Source organism: Gossypium arboreum, chromosome 6 (genome assembly GCF_025698485.1).
Source record: "Gossypium arboreum isolate Shixiya-1 chromosome 6, ASM2569848v2, whole genome shotgun sequence".
Taxonomy (NCBI): Eukaryota; Viridiplantae; Streptophyta; class Magnoliopsida; order Malvales; family Malvaceae; genus Gossypium; species Gossypium arboreum.
This window is the reverse complement of record NC_069075.1, coordinates 34,920,836-34,944,812: the sequence shown is the minus strand read 5'-3', so window position 1 is coordinate 34,944,812 and position 23,977 is coordinate 34,920,836. Positions and strand designations below refer to the sequence as shown.

General features: G+C 33.7%; 2 protein-coding genes across 3 annotated transcripts; both read left to right on the top strand.

Annotated features, from left to right (window-relative positions):
* Window positions 1-3,877: 3,877 nt before the first annotated feature.
* Window positions 3,878-6,256, top strand: LOC108474201 (uncharacterized). Of its 2 annotated transcripts, XM_017776131.2 has the most exons (5): window positions 3,878-4,234; window positions 4,349-4,425; window positions 4,592-4,703; window positions 5,263-5,429; window positions 5,988-6,256. In XM_017776131.2, the coding sequence occupies exons 1-4, from the start codon at window positions 3,963-3,965 to the stop codon at window positions 5,390-5,392; spliced, it is 591 nt and encodes a 196-aa protein (XP_017631620.1). In that variant the 5' UTR covers window positions 3,878-3,962; the 3' UTR covers window positions 5,393-5,429; window positions 5,988-6,256. The 2 variants fall into 2 exon arrangements, with proteins under 2 accessions (XP_017631620.1, XP_017631618.1); XM_017776129.2 differs by lacking the exon at window positions 5,988-6,256 and having other exon boundaries at window positions 3,879-4,234; window positions 5,263-5,693.
* Window positions 6,257-6,395: 139 nt separating this feature from the next.
* On the top strand, window positions 6,396-7,579 carry LOC108474202 (50S ribosomal protein L34, chloroplastic-like). The gene is made up of 2 exons (XM_017776132.2): window positions 6,396-7,113; window positions 7,188-7,579. The coding sequence occupies exons 1-2, from the start codon at window positions 6,909-6,911 to the stop codon at window positions 7,439-7,441; spliced, it is 459 nt and encodes a 152-aa protein (XP_017631621.1). The 5' UTR covers window positions 6,396-6,908; the 3' UTR covers window positions 7,442-7,579.
* The last annotated feature ends 16,398 nt before the right edge of the window (window positions 7,580-23,977 follow it).

Here is a 23,977-nt window from a genome sequence, read left to right as displayed (position 1 = left end):
ACAGAGCTTAAATACTTATGCCGTTTGTTTCTAATGAAACTAGACTCAAAAAGGAATCTGTACATATAAAGCATGACTTCTAATTGTCTCTGGTTAATTTATGGTAAATTTTCAAAATCAGAACAGGGGATCCAGAAAAAGCTCTGGCCCTGTTTCACGAAAACTTAAACATCTCATAAAATATGGCTCATATGGTCATTTCGTTTCTTTCATATGAAAATAGACTCATCAAGATTCGATTATATAATTTATTCACTATTTAATTACATTCCTACTATTTTTAGTGATTTTTCAAATTCACATCACTGCTGCTGTTAGCATCTCTTTTAAGGTAAATTTTACCTATTTCAAATTTTCCATGAATCAATTAGTAAATTGACATACATTATTTTCAAGTATAATCACGATTAGCCATGACGTACGTAGCACCAATAGGACCATGATTGGCCATTCCAATGGCTAATCATTACCAAACATTTCCACACCACTTAATAACCATATCATAAGACCATATATACAAAATGACCATAATGTTATACTCAAAATAAACAAGCCATTTTCGCATGGCTATACGAATATACATTACCAAAAGATACTTAATTAACATCAAGGGTCAGCCCTATACATGCCATTATCAAGTTCAACTGAAGAGTACCAAAAAGTGGCTTAGATAGTGTGGATGACTTCGACTTTGACACTCCCGAGTCCGATAGTTGACGAACAAAATCTATAAAACAGAGAATTAAAGCAGAGAATAAGCATTTCGATGCTTAGTAAGTTTTAAGTAATGAAATCATTTAAAAGAATGGCATAATAATATCAAGTTTGTTTGTTTCATCCCTTGGCCGAATAGAAACATAACCGAGATATCACTTTTATCATTAATATCACAAAGGTGAAACCAATTTATCCAGCTAAATCCAATCCATAACCGAATGCGCTCATCTCAAATGTCCATGTCAATTTCATGCATATACACATACATTTCATAACTATGACATTGAACTCTCTAATTCGGAACTCATACATCATAATCGGATCATAAACGTTCGGATGATTTAAATAATGTGCTAAGCATTCCCATCAAATTTCAAAGTCATAATTGAAGTATATTCATATTCTCAATAAGAGTAAATTACTTACCTGGTTATCTTACAGTAAGTAGCACATGTGATTAAAATTATTCCAACATGTATTATATGATTTCTCGTACGAACACTTATGGGTTTTCACCCTCAAATATTATGCTGGCACAAACATCCTTCGGAACCAAGCCCGATTCTTAGCACTGGCTCAAAAACCCTTCGAGACCAAGCTCGGATTAGACCACTGGCTCGAAGGCCCTTCGGAACTAAGTCTGGTTATGACACTGGCTCTAAAGCCCTTCGAAACTAAGTTCGGTTATTAGCACTGGCTCAAAAGCCCTTCGAGACCAAGCTCGGATTTAGACCCCAATTAGCATTCACACATATGTGCATATGTATATATCATATCACATCTGGATATCATTCCTGATACTCGAATACAATTACAGCATGTTTACTAACCATACATCGTTCGATTCATTAATCCTAAACAAATAACATGATCCCGTTTCGTTAATCCACAAGATTTCCATAACCATTCGGCTACAAGTAAATACCTTACTTATTTATTTTATCATGTAATTCAAGTAGAATCGTCAGGTCACAAGTTAATTATTATGCTCATAGACAAATAATTGCCTTATTAAATCATAAGCTAAATTTCATTACTCAAAGACTTACCTCGGATGTTGTCGAACGATTTCAACGGCTATTCGATCACTTTTTCCTTTCCTTTATCAGATTTAGTTCCCCTTTGCTCTTGAGCTTAATTTAGCAAATAAATTGATTTAATCATTTTGAACATCAAAGAGAAATTCAAGGTACTTAACCCTTATTTTTAATAATGAAACCAACTATATACCTAATTATATTAGACATTAGAGTCATCACATGGGTACAAAACATAGTCGAAAAATTCTTTAGCATAAATACCTATAATAGCATCCAAATCATTAATTATTTTAACACACGCATAACACATAAAGTTAACTAAAGCTACATTCACTTATAAGGTAGTATCCCTAATGAGCTCATACCATGACTATACCTAACCGAATTCAAGTAGGGAATTTAGTACAATCACACATTTTCACTAATGTATAATTCTAGCATGCTTTAATATCTTATATACCTCATTCGGCCCTAACCGCTCAACTTAGCTTATATATACAATTTCCATCTCGAAATTGAAGGTAGCAAACTACAATTAGGTTACCATAATGCCCATCAATGACCGAATCACTCAATCACATCTATAACCGACTTTCTATCTTGTTCATATTAAGGTCATAATTCATTTTAAAAAAAATAATCTCTAATCTTTCATACTTTCATAGCCAATATCAACTATTAATGCCGAATGCTTAAGCACGACTAAACTAAAAATTTACCCAACATCATTTTAATTTGCCATTTCCTACTATTCAAATTATCAAATACAAGGTGATTTACATCTATATATATTAAACCAAACTTGCTAGCACACAAACTTCCTTAACCGAATGTTATAAACCCAAGCCACACATATTGTTCATCAAGGCTCTTCAATGACCACATTCGGCACCTCCTTAAGAACAAACCAATTTCAACCTTCAAGAAAGAAAAAAAAATATATGTACTAAGAGCTTCAAACTACTTGGCCAAATATCAAACCTCCAAACAACCAAAACTTAATCCATGGAATGAATAGAACTTGAACTAACCACCTTATTTATACATAAATTTCCAAGAATTTCAAAGTACTTACCTCTTCCTAATCATCATCCAAGCCGAACATGAAGCAAGAGAACTCCTTTCTTCTTCCTCCCTCAAGTTTCTGACAAAATGGAGGAGCAAGGATGAAACAACTTTGGTTTCTCCTCCCACTCCCCTCATATTTTATTATTCTTAATTCATTAACTCATTTTATAATCTAAAATGTTAATAGAAAAATACATATTATCATTAATAACCCATACCATGGCCGCCACTATCCATACTTTGGCTAATTTGACATGCAAGTACACTTTTTTTACATCATGCACTATTAGCTCACTTTTACATTAGTCTAACACACTTCACAATTGTCTCACATAAGTCCCTACTAATAAATTTCACATATACTGACCAAATTAAAGTATGAAACTTCCACACATTCATATTCACATAAAATAAGCATCGAATATGACTGTTAATTATTTTTTATGACTCGGTTTCGTGGTCCCGAAACCACTTTCCGACTAGGGTCAATTTAGGGCTGTCACAGTCAATGTTAGTCAAAGATTTTATTTAATCAATTTTGTTAGTTCACAAGTTCAACTGAATGCAAATAATTCGTAAGAACTTAATTAATGTTTTTGAAAAAGTTTTGAGAACAAAAATACTAGTAGGCCTAAAGTTTAACTTTCCAACTATTGGAAAAATTACTTTTCCACTAAAATTTTAAAAAAAAATCACAATTTTTTTAGAAGAAAAGTAATTCACAATAAAATTAAATTTTCAAAAAAATGAATTTTAGCATACCAAATGCATAACCACCAATTACATACCTAAGAAAGATTACTCTCCCATCAATTGAAGTTATATGAAATCCAAGTTATTCGATATGGGATACTTTGTCACGCATGCATATGTTTTCGACATGAAAAGTATACCTATGTCGTATAGGCTTTGAAATTGAGTATTGGACATGAATATTAGATGGTTTGGAACCCTGACCCACCATACCTTTTACTGTATGCAGGCTTGGCTTGATTCAAGTGTGCCAGCTTAAGCCTGATAAGAAATGAATGGGCCTGTCATATACAGTTTTTTTTTTTTTTTTTGTCAAGTAGACTGGGAAATTTTGATGAATTTACTCTAATTTCCTAGCTTTGTTGGGGCAGTGTGAGAGACGAGATGAGTATCTGTTTTCGCTGGGTTTCAAATTTGTCTTCTTCTACTACTGGAACTCTCTCAACTTGCAAAACATACGGTTCACTTCCATTGAAGCCTCCGCTTTTCTCCTCTATCCTCCACCTTCCTCCTCGTCCTAGATTTCAACTCCTAATCCGAGCTACGGCTGCCATGGAAACAGATCAAAGTGCAGTCACAAGCACGACCGACAACTCCTCGAATCCACCGATGAAACTCCTTTTCGTGGAGATGGGTGTTGGTTATGATCAACATGGGTTCGTCTTCTTCTTCTTCTTCTTCTTAATCTTATATAAAACACCCATTTTACTTTTTCTGGTTTGATTTAATCCGATAAAGCACTTATTTTATGAATTATTGCATGGAATCAGGCAAGATATCACATCTGCAGCAATGAGGGCATGCAGGGATGCTATTTCTTCTAATTCAATTCCTGCATTTAGGAGAGGTATACGGGTTTGCTGTTCAGTTTTTGTGCAGTAAGATTAGAAGATTTTAGAATTTATATTGTTTCTCTTTAGTGTTGGTTAAACCATGAGACCAGCATAGTTAAGTATTGAGGAATTCTCTTTTGAAGTTGTTTCATTAGATGTAATGAGATAAAATTCCTGCAGGATCCATACCTGGGGTCTCGTTTGAGCAAATGAAATTACAGATCAAATTAGGTGTTCCTCATTCTCTTCAACACTCATTGGATATTGAGAGGGTGAAGTCTGTTTTTCCTTAGTGAGTATCCACACCTCTGGAACTTGGTGCCTCAATTTTTGAACTCTTTTATCTCCTTTACAAATTGCTTGTTCTTGTTTAAGCACATATCCTTGTTGACTGATTTATTAACTTTTAACATAAAGAGCATCTATTGTTGTTAATGTATGAGGATATCCATTCCAATATACTCTTACAAAATTCTGATCAATAATTTTCCAAGCATGAAGTAAATAGTTAATAACCCTTGTTTCTGATGAGCTCAGTGACCTAATTGTATTGCTTACTCTGTGTAAAATTTAACCCATGTTGAGACCTCTCTAATCTTCTAACTACTAATGCGAATTTAACTATGCCTTTCTTCAATTGGTCTTATTCTTCCATCACAAATCACTTTTGTTTGTGATATGTCATTGATTTTGAAAATTTACCTTCCAGAAATGTTGGGGACCAAATAAGAACGTCCATGTAAATCAAACCAGTTACAAACTCCTACTGCTTTTTTGCAATATTTATATAACTCGTAAATGTCTCTCTTGTTTTTTTTTTTTTTTTTTCTCATTCTTACAATTGAATGCAGTGGAAAAATTTTGAATGTTGAAGTTGTGGATGGAGGACTAGTATGCTCAAGTGGCGTGTATGTAGAAGAAATGGGAGATAAGAATGATGATTGTTACATAGTTAATGCTGCAGTTTATGTTGGTTACTAGTTTTATTCCCCCTGCCATCTTGAGAGTTTCTTTCAAGGTTAGCTTTCTTTCTTCACTAAATATTGCTCGCTCCTGATGCAAATCCACTCTTGTTAATTCATAGCAGATGAACTGTACTTTGTATACTGTAGATTTAACAAATAAAATGGATCTGTCAAGGGCTATTAATAAGTTGTACCCTATGTAATTTTCGTCACATGCTTTCTTAATTGCTATTCGTAGGACATTTTAGTTTGTACTATGTTTTTGCTTGACATGTGGTGCAATTATAGTTTTGGACTTGAGTTTGGTGGTGCAATAATATTTTTGTTTTATTTTTCGGAATAATTGAAATAACATAATTTTTCCCTGCAAAGTGTCAAATTGAAGAAGGTAATTTTCTATGGAAAGGAATTATTGAGAAAACATATGTACCAAGGGATACATTTTGATGTGTAACCATTCGCTGCCTATACAAAACATCTGACCTATTGTATACTAGAGGTAAAATAAAGTGTTGATTCACGCCTCAAGTTTCGTTTTTATTTCATTTAATTTTGTTTCTAGCACCACAAGTTTTCCTACATTGAATGGTCAAAATTGGTACATCTTGCAGTATTTAGACCATGGCATCAAGTAGACTGCAGTCTTTGGGCGCCTATGCTAAAAGTTGGCATGCTTTTGACACAGAATATTTGTATAACTGCACCATCTTTGTATCCTGCTGCTTGATCCTATGTGATGCTTCCTCTTTTGTTTTGTTTTTTTTTTTTTTGTGGAATTGGTGATTTTTGGAACACCCTATTTTCCCTAGAAGAAACAAGTATAATTCTTGTTATACACGAACTGATCTTTCAGACAATAATAATTAATTGCTAAACATAATTGCCTAGTCTTTACTGGCACCAGAGATTATTGTTTTCCTCATTAATGATGAACTTAGAATACACATAATTCAACTGCTCTTTAATTCCGAGACTATTGTTAGTATATGGAGACATAGCTTATGCAGGTAAGGAGATATATAAAGCATAGTAGAAACTACTTATATTTCTCCAACAGCAAACATAGAATTGTGATGAATTTGTCCAACAAGGGTCTAGATGCTTCAAAGATTTAAAGTTATTTTTGGTTAAAAGATCAATCACTCTGCAATTTTAGATTACAACTTTCAGCAACACCATGAATGCACAATTGTGGATGAAAAGGGAAGTTCTTTGTAGCTCAATGTGTCAGATAAAGAGAGCTGTATATAGAAGCAGGTCCCAACCAGGAAGACACCATTTGCTGCTGCAGTCATTGCCTGAACGCCTCAAGTCAAAACGGCCTATATCTTTTATTTGGGTCTAGGCCCTTGGAGGGTTTCGAAAATCAATATCCTCCAGTACAATTAACCCCTAGTTGGGCTAAGCAAGAACTTCAGTCTCTCTACTCGACCCATTACATTCCATCTCTACCCAAAGCCATTTTGAGGCAGTGTTGCTCTAAAAGATATCCGGATAAGAAAAAAGTGAGGCAGTGTGCCGAGGCAAAAACAATGGCTTCAATGCCAGTAATAACATCACCTCAATGCCTTCCTACAAAATCCATAAGAGCCCACATCCCTTCAGCTTCCCTCACTCTCTTAACAGGTTCAAGGAGAAGAATTTCCGTCTCTTCCAATGCGGCAAACAAGTCTTCCCTTCTTCACTGCTCCTTTCTCCCTTCATCATCTTCTCTCTCTTTCCCTTCTTCCTTTTCAGGTAACGACACAGTTTCCCATTTTTGTTAATTTCTGATTTCTTCGATGGGTTTTAATTTCAAAATTTGGTGGTAGGGTTATCTTTGGGGACTGATTTTGGTTCAAATAATGGGGTGAAGAATGAGAGAAGGAGATGCCTGGTGGTTAGGGCAGGAAAGGCTGCACTTTGTCAAACAAAGAGGAATAGGTCTCGGAAATCATTGGCTCGAACTCATGGGTTCCGTAGAAGAATGAGAACCACTAGTGGGAGAGCTCTATTGAAACGTAGACGTGCTAAGGGCCGGAAGGTCCTCTGCACCAAATCAAATCCAAACAGTGGGAAACGCTAAACTCTCTTTTTTGTTTCAGTGATTTTATGATGTTTAAAGGATAATTTAGGCAAACACTTAGTCATGCCTGTTTTGTTGGTTCAGTTGTGCAATATTCATTGATTGAAACCCTCATTTTAATGGTTATTATTCGATTAATTGCTGTTGTCTAGTTGGTACTTGGCATTTTTGGACATCTGATGAATGATTTTTTCAACATTTTACTTGCATAATATAATTTTTTGGGTTGTTTTGGTTACATATGTTCAATTAACAGTAAATGTCAGGAACTTATCAAAAAAGGAAAAAGAACTATACTTGCACCATATTGTTAATAGAAATACTATATTTAATTTATGATAATGCAAATACAGTAAGAATAAAGAAGCCATGTTTAATGTTTTTTTATAGGGCAAAGTAGGAACATAAATTTACTAAAAATATGGTAAAGAACAGTTTTTAATGAAGTTGACTAAATGTAACGAGAAGAGTAAGTTATAGCATTAAATGGATTAACAGGCGAGTTGGTGTGCGAATGTGAAAGGATGTTGCAATGCCTTGGCTAGTGTAATGACAAGGACTTGGCTAATGAAATACTTCATGAAACATTAAGTGTAATGGATAATTGTAATAAAGATATGGCTATTAGCTCAATGAGCTTAAACAAATGTGCATTATGAAAGGTTGTGTATATAAGAAATTGTGTGAAACAAGGCTTAATTATTATTGACAACCGGATATAAGAGCAAGAGATTATAAACTCTTACATTAAAATATGAATGGTTGCCTACTGAATCCTTGATTATGACTATGATATATGGGTGCTACATTGGGAAGTATCAAGTCGCAATGAGTATGCACACATGCATAAATGAAAGAGTGAATATGTGAATATGATTGCAGTGAAACGAAATTTAATTGTTACTTAAACTTTGCTCTTCGAATTTTAGAGAAGTTATAGCATACAATTGACATGCTATAGGAAATAGTATGTGCATTGTCGAATATAAGAGCAAGAGAGTACAAAATCTTAGATTAAAACATGAATGGTTGCCTATTGAATCCTTGATTATGATTATGATATATGGGTGCTAATCTAAAAAGTATCAAGTGGCAATGTGTATGGATATGTGCATAAATGAATGAGTGAATATGTGAATATGATTGCAGTGAAACAAAATTGAATTGTTACTTAAACTTTACTCTTGTAAACTTAGAGAAGTTGTTAAGATACTATTGACATGCTATTGGGAATAGTATGTGCACTTTTTGAATGGAGGTATTCCATTGAACGAAGATATGATATGTTGCCTCACGACAAAGCACTTCGGTGCATTTATGGCCCTTACATGTTGGTGTTTGGGTGGTAGTGCTTTGTGCTATATATGTTTAGAGTTGGGTGGTTTCCAAGTATCTGAGTCTACTTTTACTAGTGTTTACTAAGGACTGTATGTTATAAAAAGAATGAAAATATAAAATGTGACAATATTGAACTAAATATGAATTATGAAACAAATTCTAAGGCCTTAACATGACTTACTTGTATGCTTCCATAACTATAAATAAGTGTCAGATCTTGAGGCCATAGGAGATTGAAGAATCAAATAATGAACTTGAAAATCAATTTAACTAAGTAAAACTTGATTTATAAAATGTGTAAAAATAAGAATTTGAACTATGTTGACCTTAATTTGATTATATAGTAAATTGTTAATGAATGTGCAGGAGTTCCATATGGATTAACCCTTTTAAAGGTTGTAAGGTAAGGTGAGTATCTTCCTTGTTTGCTCACTAAGCTTTATGCTTAACACGTCATTATTTCTTGTGCGTAGATTGACTGTGAATCACAAAAATTTGTCACTATTCAAGAGGTTTCAAATCTATGGAATTCTAGAACATAGTTGGTCTTGAAAAGCACCAGGCCGTGACTTTTCGCATTCAATTAGATAAGTTAGCCTTTTTTCAATTGTAGGATAGATGCCTACCAAGACACCTTGTATTATCTTGCAACCCGTCAATTTTTTCAATTAGAACATAGTTGTTTTTGTCCACATGGACAGACACACGGGCGTGTGTCTCGACCGTGAGTGACACATGGTTTGCCTCACGGGCGTGTAGTCTGGCCATGTGTCCCCTACACCTTAATTTTTCAAGTCAGTATCATGGTAGTAAACACACGGGTAGAGACACGGCTGTATGTCTCAGCCGTGTGCCCTTAATTGGTTGATGATGTCAAAAAAATAATGTCAAGGTTTTTGCACACGAGCTGAGACATGGGCGTGTCATGGTCGTGTGGGGGACATGGGTCATGGACACGGACGTGTGCCAAGCTGTGTGAAAACCTCTATAGGTTCTAATTGAAAAATAAATTCTCACGGGCTAAGGACACCGGCGTGTCACAATATGCCCAAGCCGTGTGAGTCACACAAGCCTTCAACATGGCCATGTTAAATAGGTACACTAGCGTGTTGCCCTTCCACACGGGCGTGTGCCCCTATTAGCTTGAAATTTTACAAAGTTTTCTAGATTGCACAGATTAGTCACGAATCAATTCCAAAGTGTGTTTGGGGCCTCGTAGGCCCATAGTAGGGGCCTTAAGGTGTTGTGAAAAGTTTTAATTTAAATTGCAAAATTTCATATCTAGGAAATGTCTGTTTGTATGTGTTTAAGTTCGGTAACAGCTCGTATCTTATTCCGGTGTCAAATTCGGGTAAGGGGTGTTACACATGTAATAACCAATTCATGCATCATTATATCAAGTAATGTCATTTCCATCTACTTCATGTACATATGGGTAATAATTCATTTCTAAGTCAACTATCTCATATAAACATCAAGAAACATGTATGGGCTCAATAATAACCAAATTCTCGTACACATATCTTTTTCCACATTATGAGTTAAAATAACATATACAATTCATATCCTATATTTCAAGTACATATTCATAATAATTCATCTCGATTTCAGATTATTTCATGTCGGAACTTTAGCCATTAAATCATTTGAAATATCAATGTCACACGGGAAATACATTCAAGGTGTACTAATCTATATTCATGGATGAACATATTTATTAAACAGATTCCATGTTCATATATCATCAACTTGTATTTCCATAAATCATGTATCATTATTTCATGTATTTTAGGCAGACACTTGTAATAATTCATTTCTTGTTCATATTTTCTCATGTCAGAATTTTGCTTATTGAATTTATTTGAAATATTGATGGATACGCAGGTAGTACACTCGAAGTGTACAAATCAGAAATCCATCAATTCATAGTCAGGGGTACTCATTAGAGTACATAATTAGCAAGCACTCTCTTGAGCCATATATCAGGAATGCTCATATAGGCCATGTAATAGGAAACTTATCTGGGCTAAATCAGGAAACTCATATAACAAGAAACTCGAGAGTGCAAATAACAAAATGCTCTTCCGAGCTATAGTATGTTTGCAACATATGCAAGACTACAACCATTACAAGAAATCCAGTAATCCATCGAAATTCATTTATTCAGATGGGACTTAACATTTTTCAGAGATTATCATTTATCGGGCTTTGTCGGATATGTCTTCAATTTCATATATATAAATATATAAATAATTTTTATACAATTCACATGCACAAAATTCAATTCAAGTATACAATTATACTTAATTTAGTTACACGAACTTACCTCGACAATTGTTCGTGTACGTAAAATCTACTAATCCAACATTTTTCTCTTTTCCTTGTTCTAACTCTGAATTTGGTCTATCTGGATCTATACGAGTAAATTTGACATCAATTTCATATAATTCATACTCAATTCAGTCCAATTCACATTTTAGGCAAAATTACCGTGTAACACCATAAACCCGGCCTAGACGTTACGGCCAAATCCGGTGTGTCACATTACCTACCACTAACCAAGTTACCTAGTTTACTAAAGTTTGGGTGAGCTTTGCAAAAACCATTAATGAAGTTTTAAGAGAAATGTTCCGATTCACTAGTGTGAGTCCTATCCATTATCGATTGTTAAGGGTTTAGAAAAACGTGACTTTTGTTGTACTTTGAAAAGTTTCGTTTCGAAGACGTTTGGTTGTTGTGTCGGTTTAAAACAAGTAATTTTTGATAAACCCAGAGTTAACCAATTTCAAGGAATCAATTTAAGTGATGTGAATCTCAAGTAGAAAACAAATTAAGTAATTTAAAAACCCAAAATAAAAATAATAGAGCGACCTTATTACAACTTTAACCAAAATAGAAATAATCAAAAATAAATGTGAAAATTAAAAAGGAAGCTATTTGAAACTTATTTAAAACCAGAAATTTAATCTTCGTGGCCACTCTAAATCCTGCCCAGCTCCAAGTCCACCAACTAGGGCTCACCTGCAAGGATGGAAGCGAAAGGGGGTGAGTTTGGAAAACTCAGTGTGTATGGAAAACCCATCCAAAGCCCAAGTCAGCTCAAGCCCATTGGGCCTAAGCCCTATTCAGATAACAGCGGGTACTACGCCGAAGCCCTTTTTAGAATATAGTAAACTGGGCCTTAGCCCCTTTTCAGATAACAGTATGGCCCAGAGGCCCATTCCAGAATAGAACAGACATATTCGTGTATGCAAGCCCAACCCAGCCTATAACCAATCGCTATACTCCACCTGTACCAGCCCTACACTCCATGTGGGGAATAGCTCAACCCACCCAGCCCTACACTCTATAGTTGCAGCATTGGTGCTCAGATATCAGTAAGTTGAGACAAAGCCTCCAATACGTGGTCAAGCCACTTTCAGTACTTCCTCCATCAATAACCCAGTCCCATGCATCAGATAATAATAACATGACATGCAGTAAATAGTGTGATCAAACATGCATTCAGTCAACCTTATCGATAATAATAACATGGCATGCAGTAAATAATAACAGTCAAACATGCATTCAGGTCAACCTTAACCCTAGGGGTATATCAGTAATTTTGCTCCTAGGGGTAAATCTGTAAATTTTCCACCTATAAAGGTATTTCAGTAATTTTATCAGTTTTAAGGTTTCTCACGAATGTTACTGTCCTTACTAGCCCATTTGTCATCGCAATAATTTATTTATCTCAATTTCACAATTTTAGCCATTGGGCCCTAAAACCTCTAATGGGTCCTACAGTGTCCACTACCAATTTAAGCCCATTTAATTCAAGTTTTATAACCAGTTTACCGGTTTAAGCAGTTTCGATTCCACAGTCTAACATAATATACTTATTGCCTATTTTATTATTATTATTATTATTTATTATTATTATTATTATTATTATTTTTATTTATTAACCCGTATGGGCCCGTGAGCCCATTGGGCCCAGTTTTAGCCTATCGAGACCCAATTACCGAAGTGCATGAAATTTCACACACGACTAACTTACCACTTTTCAATTTCAGATCTAATGATTTCTAAACGTCTTGTGAGCACTCGCACACTCACAAGCCCACGAAATGCCGAAATTTTGGCATTTCGGCTTTTGCCGAATTGAACTATGAGTGGGTGTTCGATACACACCTGTTTCACGACGACTGCTACTGAGATCCCTTACGATGTTCTACAATTGATTACCACAATTCTTAGATTGCAACCCACAACAACCAATCCCAATATTCAACAACCCATATTCGAACCATGCCCCTAAAGCATTTAGAATCTGACCTTTTTGCTGAAAACCGATGACTAGATCTAAGTCTAGTTGTTTCAAAGATCCAAGCCTTTGATCAAACCTCTAGAAGACACTAATCACCAAAAGAAATCGTCGGTTAAAGACCCTTAAAGCCTTATGCCCAAATCGATAGCCTCCCTAGATTTTAGGGACTTTGGCTTTTCTAAATTGTAAAATAAGACTAGATCTGAGGTGATGAGCACTTACCACTTATTCCTCTTTGATTTCTATGCAGATCTGATGCAGATCTATCCTCTGAAAGATAGTAGAACTCGAATCCAGGAGATCTGAAGTTTCGACTATAAGTCCCTAAATCTATGGTATTTCGGCTTTTCAAGTGACGAAGAAGATGACGATTTGAGGCTATAACTTTGAAGTAATGTTGCCGACAGATACTAAGGGTTTAGAGAAGATGAAAGTTGATCAAAAAGAACAAAAATAGCTGAAGGATTTTGGCTTGGAGAAATCGGCACAAGAAGTGAGTTTTTGGGATTTCGGCTTTTATGGCAATCGGCTATGGAGGTTTTATGGAGGATGGAATCGACAGAGGAGGTGAGTAAGGTGAATAGAAGGTTTCGTCTAGAAGAAAAAGAAAAAAGGAAGAAAGAAAAAGGAAAAAGAGAGGAAGAAGAAATCGGCACCAAGGAGAAGGAATTTGCGTTTTCAGCTTTTGTGAGAACTCAGAAAGGATGAATGACAGTGAAAGCTTTCAGGTGTGAATGACAGTGAAAGCTTTCAGGTGGCTAACCCTAATTTTCCAAGACAGAAAAAGAAAAGAACCTAACCCTAATATCAACTAAAACAATCGGCCCAACCTCCCTAAGGCCCTTGCCAAAATTCACTTAAGTGATCACATGCCCGGCACATGCCTAAAAAAAAATAACAATATGCCTACCTTGCAACTTGAACCCTGGACCTTTAATTCCTTCCCAGACGCCTTTTTTTTAGGAACTTAGTGGCGCCACCTTGCCACTTTACCAAGGCCTTATTTGTGTCCTATTTTACCACCTCAACTTTAAAAGCCCATATCGCCAGAACCTTCTCTCCCAAAATTAAAATTCAGGAATTGCCTCGAATTAAATTTACTCTTAGGCCTTTTTTTCCCACACCATAAACCTTTCGTAATTTATTTAATTACTAAACTAAACATACGAAATAATAATAACATCCAAATTATTCGGGCCATTTTCCACTCGAACCCAGACTCAAGGCCCAATACTTCTATAACATCTTGATTTTGGGCTTAGTCGGAACAATGGTTTCGGGACCACAAATTCGACGAGGAAAATTTTATTTTTATTATTTTTTTATGGTATACAATTTCACGAAATGATTTCGTGAAAATTTCGTTAAAAAATTTTGACGTTTGGGCACTCAATTTCGTCAAAAGGACTAAATTGTAAAAAGTGCAAAAGTTGAGTTTTACATGTTAGAAGTGTTTAATTGTTATGAGTTTTTAAATAAAAGGTCCTTAAATGGTAATTAGACCATTTTTAAGTTGTGGACAAAAATTGGACATGGATGGAATTTTTTTGAAAGTTTAGTAGTAAGGGCATTTTGGTCATTTGTATATTAAATGAAATAAAATGGGAAAAATAACACAAAATGGTCATCTTCTCCATATGGAGGCTGAAATTAGCATGGGGGAAGCCATGGCTAGGGTTTTCAAGCTTTCCAAGCTCAATAGTAAGTCCATTCTAGCCTCGTTTTTCAAGTTCTTTACGTTTTTGGAATCCCGGTAACTTGATTAAGCTTATGCTAGCAATAATTCAACCTATGGTTCGTATTTGGAAAAATACCCGTAGATGAAATTTGTGTTTTTTGGTGTTTTATGATAGACTATGAGGTTTTCAATTATGTTAGACAACTTGTGCTACTTGGTTTTAAGTGAAAACGAGTAAAAGGGCTTAATAGGTAAAAATACCTAATAGTCATAAGTGCATGTTAGAGTGAGAATTTGATGTTGTCATAGAAGGGAAAAATGATCAGCATGTCATAAAACATAAGAATAAGGGATGAAGTTTAATTCCCGAGCCTAGGGGCAAAAATGTAATTATGCAAAAGTTTAGGGGCAAAATGATAATTTTGCCAAAGTTCGTATTAAAGGCTGTTTTGATGAATGTATGTATTAAATAAATTAATTTGGTATTATAGATCAAGAGAAACGAGATTTAAGTCGTGATCGAGGGAAAAATAAAGTTTACAAGGAATAGGCTCGATTGCTAATATTTTGTATCGAGGTAAGTTCGTATGATAATAATAATGCAATGTTATGTTTGAATTATATTTCTTGCTATTATTGCATATATTGTATGATTTAATATATTGGAAAAGTTGATGGAATGGTGTTTATGATATGGAAATATGACATGAAAGAATGTTACATTGAATGCAAGAAAATGATGATACATGACAAGTGATATATGAAATATGTGATATATGTTATGTAAATTCTTAAAAGCTGATTTGCTATTTGAGTTGTATCTTATTATACTATGAATGAACAATTGGTACTATGGATAGTGAGATCGACACTTCAAGTAAGTTCGTATATAAATAATCTATCGATTCTTTTTATGTTAATATATTTTGATATCATATGAAATGTGGCTGCCTATCAAATGGTTATTTGATGTAAATTATGAATTTAAATTGATTCCGAACAATTTAATAAAATGTTGAAAAGTGAGGAATTTCTCGATTGAACCTTCGGAATAGAAATGATACAAATGAGCTATTGTGGGGTCACGTGTGTAGTACTAAGTGCAGGCTACTACGTGTGCCAGATTCTTGGTCGCATGTGTAGTACTAAGTGCAGGCTACTATGCGTACCTGATAACTTCGATCACGTGTGTAGTACTAAGTGCAGGCTACTACGTGTACCGGATAATTGGTCGCATGTGTAGTACTAAGTGCAAGCATCGTATGCACTAGATAACCGGCTACAAGTGTGGAAATGAGAAAATATGCGAGCAATTATGTATCTGTTATTATTCCGATGAGTTCAACGGGAAATCGATTAAGTGAAAATAAATGTGAAAGTGATTATGTGATGAACAAGTGCAAGTACATGTTTATTTAAATTTATGAGAAATATGCTCGATATTTGAGTGAACCTCGGTAAAATGGAATGGATTAAGTGAAATTGTGCAAAAGTGAACTTTAGTAGTAAAACAGTGTTGGACAGCAGCAGTGCATGAATTTAAAAAATTACCAAATAAAATATTTAATTAAAGTTTATTGAGTCTATTTTCACATAAAAGAAACAGGGGAAGCAAAAGAATTCGATATTATGTGATATTTGAATTCTTGTGAGACAGTGTCTCAATGAATTCGAAATCCCCTGTTCTGACTTGGAAAAATTGTTAAAAATTATATAAAAATAATTTTTGGGTATAAATTATATGCCTAGAATCTAGTCTAATTTTAATAAAAACAAACAAGAACATCATCCGAGTTTTGTACTATGAGATAATTAAATTTTAGTGAAGAAAGGTCGAAGCTGTTAAACAACGAAACAGGGGAGACTTTGAATAATAAACTGTACTTATTGGTTGGACCAAAAATTATTAAAATTTTATGGTGGAAAGATATATGAGTCTAGTTTTTGGGAAAATTTATGGATCTTAATTTGGAGTTCCGTAGTTCTAAATATAAATGATTTAGTGACTATTACTCAAGAAAACAGCTTAACCAGAACATGTGTAAATGTACAAATGAGTTAGTTTTATTGTGGGAAGCATACTAGTAAATTGCTTATTATTATTTCATGTGAGCTTACTAATCATAAAGCTTACCCCCTCCTTTCCATTTCTTTTAGTGTTGTCAGGTTAGCTCAGGGTTGGAGACCGTCGGAGGCAGCATCACACTATCAAGCCAACACCTTGACAGTATAAACACATATGCTAGAATTATCAAGTGAGTGGCATGTATAGGGACCTAATTTTATAACATGTGTTATTATAATTTGGCCAAATATATTGGTCTTAAGTGAGCTAATGATTCTGACTTATAAATCTAGTTATCTATGTTATGTTTGATATTGGTGATGTGCATATGCTTGGTTGTCATGCATGGTTGGTAATAAGTTGTTTAAGTTGTTTAATTGATGAATTAAGTTTAGTAACACTTCGTGCTCGACTCCGGCGATGGTCTCGGGTAAGGGGGCGTTACAACTTCCAGGCCCAAAAATCGGGGCGTTACATACCTTTTTGCCCCTAACTTTTAATTAATGACGATTTTGTCCCTAGGCTCAGAAAATGAAATTCATGCAATTTAATTCTTATTCCAAGCCTAGCCAAATTTTACAAGTAACATTTACATCCCATGTATTTCATAAAATTTAGAATTTTTCCATAAATTTTACAACTTTACAATTTAGTCCCTAATTCACATTTTCATCAAAATTCACTTTACAAAAGTTGTTTATCTATCAACAACCTTTCATTTTCTACCATAAATTTCGAAATTTCAGTATATTCATCCATATAAAAATTTCTATACTTTGATACTTTTCAAATTAATCCCCAAAATAACTAGATTAGGTTATCTCGATCTCAAAAATATAAAAATTACTAAAAACGAGACTTAAATACTTACCTAATTTGGCCAAATAAGTTTTCTTTTTTCTTCCATTCATATGGCTAGGGTTTCCATATTTATTTGGGAAAAGATGATGATAAAAATGATGATATTTTCTTTATTTTATTATTTATCATCTTTATTTATCATCTTTCCAATTTTATCCTTTTCTTTATTTTATTTTTCATGGATGATTCATCATCCTTAACAACTAAGTATTTTTTTAATGGTCTATTTCCATATAAAGACCTCAAATTTTGAATTCCATAGCTATTTAATCCCTTTAGCTATTAGAACTCAACTTTTGCATTTTATGCAATTTGGTCCTTTATCAAATTAAACATGTAATCGGTAAAATTTCTTTACGAAATTTTTATATGACATTATTATCATACTGTAGATCATAAAATAATATTAAAATAAATTTCCTTTCTGGAATTAGATTTGTGGTCCCGAAACCATTGTTCCAATTTTACCGAAAACGGACTGTTACAACTCTCCCCCTTATAAATTTTTGTCCTCGAAAATTGTACCAGTAAAGAAGTCTGGATATTTCTTTTACTTCACATGTCATTATTTCAATCAGTCTCTCACTATAATTGTTAAGCTGAATTTCAATATCTATCAGAGAAATATCATGTGACGGATATGATTGATACCATCATAGCATATACACATGAATAAAATTGTAAATTCTGTCAAGCTTTGGCAATAATGCCAATCAATGCATAACAAGTCCGATTCTTCTCAATGATCTCATATGGCCTGATAAGCCGTGGACTTAATTTGCCTTTACAGCCAAACTGGAGAATTTTCCTTCCATAACAAAATTTTAAAGGATATTTTATCGCTAACTCGGAACTCTATTTCTTTTCATTTAAGATCCACATAAGATCTTTGACAATCAGAAGCTGCCTCAAAACTATCTCAAATCACCTTCACTTTTTTTTCAGTTTCAAGGATCAAATCAACTTCATGTACTCTTTCTATCACTAAACTTAGTCCATTACTATGGAGTTTTGCATTTATGACCATATGGAACTTTGTACGGTGCCATTTTAATACTTAACTGGAAACTGTTATTATATGTGAATTCGACTAACGATAATTATTTCTTTTCCAATTGCCTTCAAATTCTAGAATACAACACCGAAACATATCTTTAAGAATTCAAATCACACATTCAGATTAACCATCCATCTGAGGATGAAATGCGGTACTAAATTATAATCACTTACCCAAAACTTCTTGTAACTTGTTCCAGAATCAAGATGTGAATCGTGGATCTTAATAAAAAATAATAGAAATTGACATAACATATAATTTGACAATCTCAAAAACATATAATTCAGACAATCTATTAAGAAAGAAATCCATTCATACTAGGATAAAATATGCAGACTTCGTCAAACGATCGACGATCACCCAAATAGCATCTTTCTTTTTCAGAGACAGGGGTAATCCTGATATAAAATTCATAGTAACTTTATCCCATTTCCATTCCAGTATCATCACTGGCTGTAACAATCCTGAAGGTATCAGTATCTGATGTTCAGCTTTAACTTGCTGACATATCAATCATTTAAATACAAATTCAAAAATATCACATTTCATTTCGGGTCACTAGCGCATCTTTATCGAATCAATGTACATTTTATTATTCTCTGGATGATAGACATATTACTATTATAAGCTTCGTGCAAAAATTTCTGTACAAGCTCTGAAATTTTCAATACACAGGCTTTGCTTCTTAATAATAGAAAATTATCAAATCCATCCTGAAATTCTAAATCAGAAGTTGACTCACTCTGTACCAATTTAACTTGCAACTCATTTTCACTTTTCTGAGCGTCATAGATCTGTTGTAAAAACTTCAGTTTAACTTTAAGCTCAGTAAAAATTGAGTCATTATCATAAAATTACAATCAATTTTTCACTGCTCATAAGACAAAGAGAGACTTCGTATTTAGAGTATCCACAACTACATTTGCATTTCCCGAATAATAATCAATTACAGAATCCAAATCTTTCAACAATTCAAGTCATATACACTGTTTCAGATTCAAAACTTTTTGTGACATCAGACAATTTAAACTTTTATGATCAATACATTTATGGCATTTTTCACCAAACAAATAATATCGACAAATTTTTAGTGCAAACAAAATAGCTGTCAATTCTAAATCGTATATCGAGTAATTCATTTCATGTGGTTTTAACTGTCTAGAAACATAAGCTATTACTTTGCCTCACTACATTAAAACATAGTCTAGCCTATTCAATGATGCATCACTGTAAATCAAAAATTCCTTACTCGATTCAGGCTGAACCAGAACTGATGTTTCGGTCAACAGGGCTTTCAACTGATCAAAATTTTACTGACATTTATCAGTTCATTCAAATCTTTTTCATCTTTCAGTAACAATCAGGTCATCACTGTAGCTATTTCAATTATTAACATCGAAGCTTTGAATTATTCTAAAGCCACAATAATCAGATAGATTAAAAATCATAGTGCTATAATAGGACTGACATTTCAATAGTATAGATGAAACAATATCTCAACATCAATAGTATTCTCCAAATAGAAGAAGAAAACCAAAAGTAGTCCTAATAACAATCAGTGCCATAATATCATTTCTATAATCTAAAATTCATATCACCAAACTCCCATGATCGAGTCAGGGTTTATAACAGTAGTAAATGTAATTACCTATGGACAATGAATATCTTTCACAATTATACCATGTTTGATAGATAAGATCAAACCATAAGAATAACAAGAAAACCGAGATAATGAAATCCAAAATGTGAAGCTATATTGAATTTCCAAGAATACAACCCATATTAAATTGTAATGAGATCGATGATATCCTAGAAAAAGTCCAGAAGAATAATATTGCTCATACACACTAGAAACAATGTAAATTGCATATTTGGAATTCAGAACTTCAACCAGTAGAAGTAGAAAATAGTATCATATGAATCTTATCATCAAGTCTTCTCTCAAACATAATAGTTTAGAAAACCAGGGGAAGATAGAGCAATACCACTCATGAATCAATCAGATTAACAATAATTCCATCTAATATCATGATTCTCCAACCTTTCTATATGATAAATATCATATCTGAACATGACCAATTTCATATGCCTCTGAGAATAACAGAACATGTAGAATACCCAAAAGAAATTGCTGTAATATACCCGATTATAACAGTTTCATTCAAATATCTTTGCAATTTCATCACTATTCCACTGACTAATAAAGTCATCAATAATCTCACATTATTCAGTTCACTGAAGGAACCAATTCAGAAGAAATTTTCGGTTAATCCATTCTGTAGATACCGTACCTAAATAAGTCAATTACTCATGAATAACTTCTTCCTTAATAGTGACATTATGTATCCCAAATAAATCTTCAGAATAATATGATGTCTCTTTTAAACCATCTTTATTTACTAGCTCATTCTTAGCTCTACCGTATTATTATTCATTTAGCCGCTAAACTTTTCAATTTCACACTTGCGAACTGAATCAATATAAATCTTGAGAATTTCATTATTTAAAACTGTACTGGTGAGGGGGTAGAGATCGTAAAGCCTCAAAATTTAACTTTCATATATACACACGTATAACATAACATTTATCATCAACATGTTTATTATAAAACATTTATTTCATACCTTTATGAATCTCTAATCATAAGCAACATTTTCATTCAGATACTTGAGTATCACTGTCAACGTTATCGGAATTAGCTCGATTGGAAAGCATCTCCGTCTATTAGTAAAACAATTCTCATCAGAGTCGGGAGATATCACACTATCACTAGTTATATAATGGCATGTATTTCTAGACTTCACATATGCTGTGTTTAGTCTGAGAACCGACTAAACCATAGCTCTGATACAAATAAATGTAACACCCTTAATTCGAATCCGTCGCCGAAACAAGGTTATTGAGTATCACTGAAGTTTACAGGTTTAGTAACAGACATTTCATAAATGTTTAGCATTTTTACCAGATTTCAATCAAATTTAATCATACAGTCCCTTATATAAGCCCCCGAGGCTGAAATCATGCATTAGAATCATGTCAAGACTAAACCAGGTACTCAAAATATTTTTTGTAAAATTTCAAAATTTTTCCTAAGTGCAGGGGTCACACGCCCGTGTAGTTAGGCTGTGTAACTCTTTGACTTGGGTCAGACGGTCAGGTCACACACCCGTGTGCTAGACCGTGTGTAGGTACAGGGGTCACACGGCCAAGCCACATGCCCGTGATCCAGGCCATATGATCAATTGTTAGCATTCTATTTTGACATTTAAAAAATGAAAGGGACACACGGCTAGATCACACACCCATGTGCTAGGCCGTGTGTCACACATGGCAAAGACACATGCCCGTGTCTCTACTCGTGAAGACAAAAAAAGGCTATTTTCCAAGCCACATTTCTCACCCAATTTGTCTTCCTTTTACACTAATTATTTTACATATTTACAAGCCATTTTTAAAAAAATTAATTCAAGACAAAACCGAATCTTATGCATGACATAACATCACATACAACGAATGTGCTCTTATAACACTTTACCATCATGCAATCAAACATACAAAACTTACTTATCAAATTCACCTATATGCGTATTTTACCAAATATGCTAGAATTAATCATCACTATGCCAACATGATTTCTACCATTCAACCATTTAAGAACACACCAAATATGTTATAGCCCCATTAATACATATCAAAACACGTTCATCACAAGCCATTCCAATGGCTAGTTTTAACCCAAATATTTATATGCCAATATTGGCTAATTAACCTATACATGCCATTATAACCATAATTAATTTACCATATGTACCAAGATGGGCCGATGGATAGTGTGAGTGATCTCCACCGATGCTTCCAATCCAACGAGCTTTTGAATTACTATAAAACAAGGGAAAATAAAACAGAGTGAGCATGAAATGCTTAGTAAGTTCGTATAACATGGTAAATAACTTACCATATATTTATGTTCAGAATAAACTTGCAAGGTACTACTAATCAATTTTATCATAAGCCCTAAACACATATCCTCATCATGTTAACCAAGTAATCATATATGATAAATGGATGAACAAAGTCATCAAGCATGATCCACATTCATCTAATAACCAATTCATGCATCATTATGTCAAATAATATCATTTCCATGTACCTCATGTACATATAGGTAATAATTCGTTTCTAAGTCATACTATCTCATATAAACATCAAGAAACATGTATAGGTTTATAATAACCAAATTCCCATATACATATATTTTTCCACATCATGAATTCAAATAACATATACAATTCATATCCCTGTATTTCAAGCACAATTTCATAATCATTCATCTCGATTTCAAATTATTTCATGTTGGAACTTTACCCATTAAATCATTTGAAATATCAATGCCACACAGGAAATACACTCAAGGTGTACTAATCTATATTCATGGATGAACATATTTATTAAACAGATTCCATGTTCATATATCATCAACTTGTATTTCCATAAATCATGTATCATTATTTCATGTATTTCAGGTAGACACTTGTAATAATTCATTTCTTGTTCATATTTTCTCCTGTCAGAAATTTTTCCGTTAAATTTATTTGAAATATCGATGGATACGCAGGTAGTACACTCGAAGTGTACAAATCAGAAATCCATCAATTCATAATCAGGGGTACTCATTAGAGTACATAATCAGGAAGCATCTCTCGAGCGATATATCAGGAATGCTTATATAAGCCATGTAACAGAAAGCTTATCCAGGCTAAATCAGAAAACTCATATAACAAGAAAATTGAGAGTGTTAATAACAAAATCATCATCCGAGCTATGCTATGTTTGAACCATATGCAAGACTACAACCATTGCAGGAAATCCAGTAATCCATCGAATTTCATTTATTCAAACTAGAACTTAACATTTTTCGGGCATTATCATTTATTGGGCTTTGTCGGATATGTCTTGTAACACCCCTAACCCGTATTCATTGCCGGAATAGGGTTATAAGGCATTACTGGACAATATATGTAACGGCCTAATTTTCAGTGGTGTCGGAAATGGTGATTTGAGATCACTAAATTCGACAAATAAGATTGAACAAGATAGTAATTTAATATTTATGAGTCAAGTAAGAATTTAGAAGAATTTGTGAAATGGTGAAATTAGTGAATTAAAAAAATTTATTAGGTCAAACGGGTCAAAAATGAGGTATCGAGACCTCAAAGTTGAAAATCGAG

What these genes read in the sequence shown, in the direction of transcription:
- LOC108474202 (XM_017776132.2), top strand. Translation starts at nt 6,909, where the DNA reads ATGGCTTCAATGCCAGTAATAACATCACCTCAATGCCTTCCTACAAAA. An exon ending in TTTCCCTTCTTCCTTTTCAG is followed by an intron (nt 7,114 to 7,187) that starts GTAACGACACAG and finishes ATTTGGTGGTAG; the next exon opens with GGTTATCTTTGGGGACTGAT.
- LOC108474201 (XM_017776131.2), top strand. Translation starts at nt 3,963, where the DNA reads ATGAGTATCTGTTTTCGCTGGGTTTCAAATTTGTCTTCTTCTACTACT. An exon ending in AATTCCTGCATTTAGGAGAG is followed by an intron (nt 4,426 to 4,591) that starts GTATACGGGTTT and finishes AAATTCCTGCAG; the next exon opens with GATCCATACCTGGGGTCTCG. An exon ending in GTGAAGTCTGTTTTTCCTTA is followed by an intron (nt 4,704 to 5,262) that starts GTGAGTATCCAC and finishes AATTGAATGCAG; the next exon opens with TGGAAAAATTTTGAATGTTG.